Source organism: Suricata suricatta, chromosome 11 (genome assembly GCF_006229205.1).
Source record: "Suricata suricatta isolate VVHF042 chromosome 11, meerkat_22Aug2017_6uvM2_HiC, whole genome shotgun sequence".
Classification (NCBI taxonomy): domain Eukaryota; kingdom Metazoa; phylum Chordata; class Mammalia; order Carnivora; family Herpestidae; genus Suricata; species Suricata suricatta.
This window is the reverse complement of record NC_043710.1, coordinates 5,593,754-5,600,544: the sequence shown is the minus strand read 5'-3', so window position 1 is coordinate 5,600,544 and position 6,791 is coordinate 5,593,754. Positions and strand designations below refer to the sequence as shown.

General features: G+C 60.2%; 1 protein-coding gene across 1 annotated transcript in view; it reads right to left on the bottom strand.

The window, feature by feature from the left end:
• CD248 (CD248 molecule) overlaps positions 1-105 on the bottom strand; it is a 2,669-nt gene extending 2,564 nt beyond the window's left edge. Inside the window, exon 1 of the mRNA XM_029957165.1 lies at positions 3-105. Within this exon, the coding sequence (XP_029813025.1) occupies positions 3-82 (80 nt within the window). The 5' untranslated portion in view covers positions 83-105. The remainder of the gene's footprint in view (positions 1-2) is intronic.
• Between the last annotated feature and the right edge of the window lie 6,686 nt (positions 106-6,791).

Below are 6,791 nucleotides of genomic sequence, written 5' to 3'. Positions count from 1 at the left end.
TGGCCCGGGGCTCGGCAGCCCAGGGGGCCTGGCCCAGCGTGGGCACCGCCGCAGCCCAGGCCAGCAGCAGGCGCAGCAGCATCGCGATGCCCCCCGACTGGCCCGAGCCCCGGCTCGCGGACGCTCTTGACAGGGGGTGGGACCGGGGCCTCCGGCGGGCGGGCCGGGGGCGGTCCTGGGCCGGGCTCGGGCCTTGTAAGGAGTGGGCTGGGGCGGCTGCCAGCTCCCTGCTCCCGCTCCCTGGGGGCCGCCGAGCAGGAAGCGGTGGGGCGGGGGGCGGGGGGCAGAGGTGGGGGGTGCTGGGGGGTGGGGGTGGGGGGAGGTGCCGCTAGCGCACTGGGAGTCGAGGAGAGGGGGAAATGCCTGCCCAGCCGGCTGGAAGACCCTCAGAAAACCCCAGCGCGGTCTGGGGCTCTTAGCAGTGGGGTGAGTTCCCGTCCCAGACCCAGTGTGGACACACCGACCTCATCACACTTGTGAACTGTCTCTGGGCGCAGCTGCTCGTCATACATGTGGAAACGTGCTCTGACTCATGCCCTGCGCATCACACACGCGTGTGTGCTCCTCTCCCCACACGGGAGCCCTCTTTTGACACTGTCCCTTCATCCCAGCTTTGCACATGCGAACCCCCTTAGATGCACATACTTAAGTGGCATGGCATTCCACACGGCCTCACACATGACGTGCGTCAATTTCATGTGCGGACCCTGAATGGAAACCACCTTGATCATGGAGGCATGGGCACCATCAAACCCTCATTTATACACTAAACTCCTGCCTCAACCTCCCCCCACCCCCCAGCATCCTGCCTCCAGCTGGATAGGGGTGGGGGATGTGGGGGGCTGCCCTCCCTTCACCTCTGCTCAGCCTGGGGCCCTGGGAACCTGGGCTTAGAGGGGGAGGAGGCAGCCCCCAAACAGGAAATGCTTCTCTGGGCTTCTGCTGCAAGAGGGCAGGGTGTGTGGGGGAGGGGGCCAGGCAGGGGCTAGGCTGCACTCAGGGTGAGCAGGGCTGGAAGGGGACTGGTGAGAGGCCATGTATGGGCGTGAGGTTCACAATGACACATATATGTGTATGTGACACAGGCGTCACGTGTGGAGCCCTCCCTGCCCCCGGAGTCTGCTGCGTGGGCCTGGCCAGGGTCCTCTTCCCGCCCCTCTTGGAGGCCTCTGGAGGCATGTACACTGAGCCCTTCATCCAGGCCGGTCCCTGGGGAGCTAGTTGTCAGGTTAACCCATGAAAACCCACTGCACTCTGAGCAGAAGTTGGAGCTGGGTGGGCACGGGACGTGAAGGAGCGGCTCTGGCCCTCAGTTCTCTGCCACTGATGTGCTGTGTGACTGCTGGGAAGTCACTGACCCTCTCTGGGTCTCCGTTTTTCTTATTTACAAAACGGGGTAATGTGTCAGGGCCTTTCAGCTCAGCAGGGCTATTGTATCACAGTACTCAGTGTTTGCAAATGTGCTTTGTCAGCCGCAAAGCATGAAGCAAATGTTCCTTAGTCTTCTGAGCACATCATCTGGGTTGTGGGTGGGGATCAGGGCAGCGTTACTAACCACCTTACAGTGCCAGGTCTGGCCCTGCGGACATGGCCAGTTCCCCTGAGAACCCAGGCTTTTGAAGCGCTTGCTGTGTGCCTGGAAGGTCCTTCTTTCAGGGTCCACGTGTGTGAAGTGCATAGAATTGTCCCCCTTCTCAGGAGAGGAAAGTCAATACGGGGCAGTTCATCCTTCCCTTGGCTCAGGCCCAAAGCCTTGAGATCATCCTTGACTCCTCTTTCTCCCACACCCCACATTCAGTCTCTCAACAACCCCTGTTGGCTTCACCTTCAAAACAGATCTGCAACCTGACCACTTCTCACCACCTTCTTTGCCACCCTCCTCCGGCCTGTGCAGCTGTCACCTTCCACCTAGATTCTTGCAAGAGCCTCTCCTCTGGTCTCTGTCTTGCCTTCCCCATTCCACCAGAGGGATTTCTTTAAAACCTAAGATGTTTGGGCGCCTGGGTGGCTCAGTCGGTTGGGTGTCCCACTTCGGCTCAGGTCATGATCTCACGGTTCAAGGGTTCGAGCCCTGTATCGGGCTCTGTGCTGACAGCTAGTTCAGAGCCTGGAGTCTGTCTCCAGATCCTCTGACTCCTTCTCTCTCTGACCCTCCCCTGCTCACCCTGTCTCTCTCTCAAAAATAAATAAAAACATTTAAAAAATTATTTAAAATAAATAAATAAATAAATAAAACCCAAGACAGATCTAGTTACTCTCCTGCTCAGAACCCCTTGCCCCATCCCCTCCTAGGACGGCCAGCAGTCTTGGCCATGGCCTCCAGGCTGATGTGGTCTGCTCCCAAACTTCTTACCTCTCTTCCCCCACTCACTCTTCTGCTCCAGCTTTCTGGCCTCATCTCATGGCTGTATCTGAAACTCACCAGGCACATGTCTGCCTCTTGAGGGCTGTGTGGTTCCCTGTAAGATGTTTAGCAGTATCCCTGGCTTCTACTGAGATGCCAGTAGCATCCTTGCAGTTGGGACAATCACAAATGTCTCCAGATATCGCCAAATGTTATGTCCCCTGGGGACTACATCACCCCCCCCCCCCGTGGAGAACTCTTGCCCTAGGAGACCAGACTGCAAACTCCTTGAGGGCAGCAGCATCATGGTCTTGTTCCCTAGTGTACCCCCTGAGCCTGGAAGGTTCCTGGCCCATAGATGCTGCTCCGTAGGGTTTGGCAAATTAAAGGAAGAATGAGGCTCAGAGAAGACCCTGGGCCATGCTGGGGGAATCGGTGGTGCTGTCTGGAGTGAAAGCCCACCTGCTCCCCACACTCGCCCAGCTTTCCCCAGAAGTCAGACCATTTCAGAACTGGGAGCTCCCCGGAAATCAGTAAACCCTTTTTGCAGGTAGGGATACTGAGGCCCAGGGAGTCTCAGAGCAAGTCTGTGGCAGGGCTGGGACTAGAACCAAGGTCTCCTGACTCTTAATCCGGTTCTCTTTGGCTGAAGTGCCCCCGAGGAGCCCTCAAGTGGGGTCTGAGAGCTGGGCATGGCGTCAAGAAGTGAGGATGAGGGAAGGCATCCTACACAAAGTGCGGAGGTCAAGATGCCTTTGAAGAATGCGAAGGACTCCACTGCGCCTGGAGTGAGGGACGGCAGTGAAGAGAGAACGTCAGGAAGGGGGCAGAGGCCTGGCTTGGATGGCAGTAAGCTACCCCTGAAAGGCTGGCCTCCATCATGGGGGCCATGGGGAAGAGGAGTTCCCTGTGGCTGGTGTGCGGTGGGTGGAGGGGGGACTGGAGGCCAGGGACCAGTTAAGAAGTTGTTGCAATAATCTGGGAGGGGGGAGGGAGCTGGCTGGAGCCGGGCAGCAGGGCGGGCCGGGCTGGGGGAGGCTGGCCGGAGCAGGATCCAAGGGTGTGGCGGGCCCAGTCAGGATTGGGGCAGTGGCCCGTGCAGCTGGGGCGTCTGAGGGGAGGCTGTAAGCCGTCTGGCGAGTAGACAGGTCAGATCAGAGGTCAGGACTCCAGCTTCAGTTGGGGTGAAGGGTTGGGGGGCAGGCAGGAGAAGCAGGAGGCAGAAGGTCAAAGGCCAAATTCCAGATGGTGTGGCTGGGCCACTTGCAAGTTGAGGGTCTGCTGAGCCGTGAGGAGGTGGGGGGGGGAGAGAGGAGCTGGGGCACCTCTGACCCCCAGAAAGCTAAGAGTTTGGTGGCTTAGAAGCGCACCTGAATGTCTAGTTCAGGTGGGTGCCCAGCATTCCCCTGCTCCCATCCAGGATGGGAGGGAGGCAGCCTTAGAACTTCCGGAAGGGGATTGCAGTAGGCACAGCCTCAGGGACCTGGGTGGGGGGAGGGGACCGAGAGGGGCTGGTTGCCATCTTACTCTTTCTGGCAGTTCCTTTGAGCCTGACTTGCCCCACAGCACAGGAAAGATGCCCATCGATGCAATAAATGCTTGGATGATGAGGGGATGGATATATCGGTGGTGCCTGCTGGGGGGACCACATGAGTGCGCGCAAGGGTGGCACGGCGTTTGGGGAGGAGAGTGGGTGGATGCACAGGTAGGTGGGCAGATGGCTCCTGGATGGATGTGGGAAGGAGTAAGTGGATGGATGGATAGACGGCTCAGGGTGTGGGTGTGCGGGTGAGACGCTGAGATGCATGGCTGGAGACGGATTCGGACAGCAGTGCTAATTCACAAGGAGCCATGACAGACGGGCGCTCAGAACGCGAGTCTGGATCTGCAGGAGTGCAGTCCAGGAGGCCAGGAGAGCTTGGACTATACCACCGGCAGGAATCATGTGTGATGCTACTCTGTCACCACAATCTCTTCTCTCTGTTGGGGCCTGAGGCCACTCTGTCTTCCCAGCAGGGTCGGAGACGGCTCAGGACATGGGGCTCTGCTCACAGCGTGGGTCAGGAGGCTGGAGTTCTCTGCTCTGATCGTGGCCCATACGTGGAGAGCTCACCTCAAGACGGGCATGAAAACAGAAGCCCACTTCCCCAAAAGGAGACTCATCTTCCAGCTCCTGGGACAAGCCAGACAGTGGTTTTGGATGCGATGTGTGGGCTTGTGGAGGTGGGGGTACAGGCGGCCTGCAGAGGGGTTGGCCTGAAGAAAGCCCAGTGGAACAGCCAGGGTGGGGGGGTTGAGGATGATTGGGGGGCGCCCCCTGGGCAGGCGTCCTAGAACCTTGGCACAGCCCGCTGCTGAGCCAGCACATTGCTTTGTATCCAAATCACCTCCTTTCCTCCTTTTTCTTTTGTTCCCATCCCCCCACCTCCCTCCATCTCTAAATTCTTCCCAAACCACCCCAGCCTTCAGGCTGTCAGGAGGAAGGGCCAACTGTTGGGCCAGGAGGCGCCTGGTCTTGGGTGGGAGCCACAGGAGCGGGGGTAGGTCCCAGGGCAGAAGTGGGGAGGGAGGGGAGTCTGGGGGGAGGGCAGCAGTTTTGGCCTCCTTCCCCTCCCCACGTGCTGGTGCCCCACCCTGGGTGCTTCTGGATGGGAGAGACCGCAGGAAGCGGGTGGGAGAGAGAGGCTTGGAGAAGGTGGGGCCCAGGAAGAAGGGGATTCGTCCAGCCTGGCCCCTGGGGGCAAGGGGTTCTGACAGCTGGCAGGAGGTTGGGGGATGGAGCCCACCATGCAGAGAGCCTGGGTGTGCTGGTGGGTGTGCCCGGGTGCCTGTACGTGACCGTGTACATGTGAGTGCATGTGCTGGCGTGGGGCTGGTGCTGCTGAGGGTATATGCAGCTGGGTGACGCGTGCGTGTCCCCCCGGGGCCCACGCTTGTGAGGGGAGAAACACACTGGATCGCCCAGCCTGGGCACAGCTGGGGCCCCCGTCCCTCTCCTGGGAGATGCCCGACCTGAAGATCTGGCTGCATCTGCCCACGAGGAAGGGAGTCCTAGAGCCCACCTCAGGGCTAGAAGGGCCCGGCTGTTCTGCTCAGTGTACTCACAGCCCAGAGAGGGACAGGCTTGCCCCAGGTCACAGAGCAAGGACTGTACCCCAGTCTGGGGACCCCAGGAGGGGATGGCTGCTCTCCTGGCCCTCGCTATTCCTGTCCTTTCTCTGTTGTGGCCCCTTGGCTGCAAGGCTCCGTGGAGATCCCGGCCCGGCCTGGCTGCAGCCTCGTCCTCCACAGGAGGGGGAACTGGGTGAGGATTCTGTGGCCCCGAGGCATCTGGCAGAAAGGCCTGTTCCTTAGAGTGACCAACCAGCCCCAGGTTTGCTGCAGGTCGCAGGGTGCCGCACTGCAAGTCCTAGATGCTGGGGCCCCCCTTAGCCCCAGGCCAGTGCAGAGGGCTGGTCACTCTGTCACCAGAGAGGTTTCTTTTTCCACCATGTCCTTCCCACTGCTACCCGAGTGTCGGCCTCCCGTCTCCACCCTCACCCTGGAACTTTCCTTTGTCTTCCTGCCCCCTCACTGCCCCAGGGATTGAGCTTTTGAGTCTCACTGTCCCTCCCACTCGTTCTGTTCCTCTCTCTTTCCTCTCTGTGTCAGGCGTCTCCAGCAGCTGCTGTCACTCTGGGGTCTCTCTGTCTCTTCTCCTGTCCCCAGGTGGTCACCTTGTGGGTCTCTGGGGTCTGTCTCTCTGTTCTCTGCCCACTTCCCTATCTTCTCTCTCTGTCTCTGGTGTCTCGCCCTGTCTCCCCATTCCCATTCCAGCGTCTCTGGCTCACCACCTTCCCTGGGTGGTCTGGGCCCCCCTCCTTTCCCCCAGCACGCACCCCCAGGGCCAGCTGGGGTGGAAGCCAGGTCTGGGGGCTGTGACCAGGCCGGGAAGGGGAACCCAAGCAGACATGATATTTATGTTAGGACTTCAAAGTGGAGCAGAGCCTGAGGCAGGCTTGGTGGGGGCTGGCTGGGGGTAGGAGAGGGGAGGAGGGGAGGGAGCAAAGGCCAAATTAAGGTCAGCTCAGGCCCCTCCCTGGCGAGGGTCTCCTTGGTGATGCATATCTCCCCCCGTGGGACACTGAGACCCAGAGTAGGGACGGAACAGGCTATTTTGGTGCAGACTTCCAAGAAAGGCACTTCCTGTGCCCCTGTCCTGCCTCTGGCCCCATCCTTTCTTCCTGTCACCCTGCGGGAGCAGCTGGGCCCCTGAGCATCAGCCCAGCCGGGGAGGCCGGGCACTCAGGAGGTGGCAGGAGCGGAGAGCTCCGTCTCAGCATGAAGATGTCCCTGGCACTGGGACAGCCGCTCCTGGAGCGGAGCCGTGTGTTCTCCGCTCTCTGGCCGAGGCCTCGCCTGGCAGGGCAGCGAGGGTCTGTCAGCCTGTCAGCCTGGACTAAGTCAG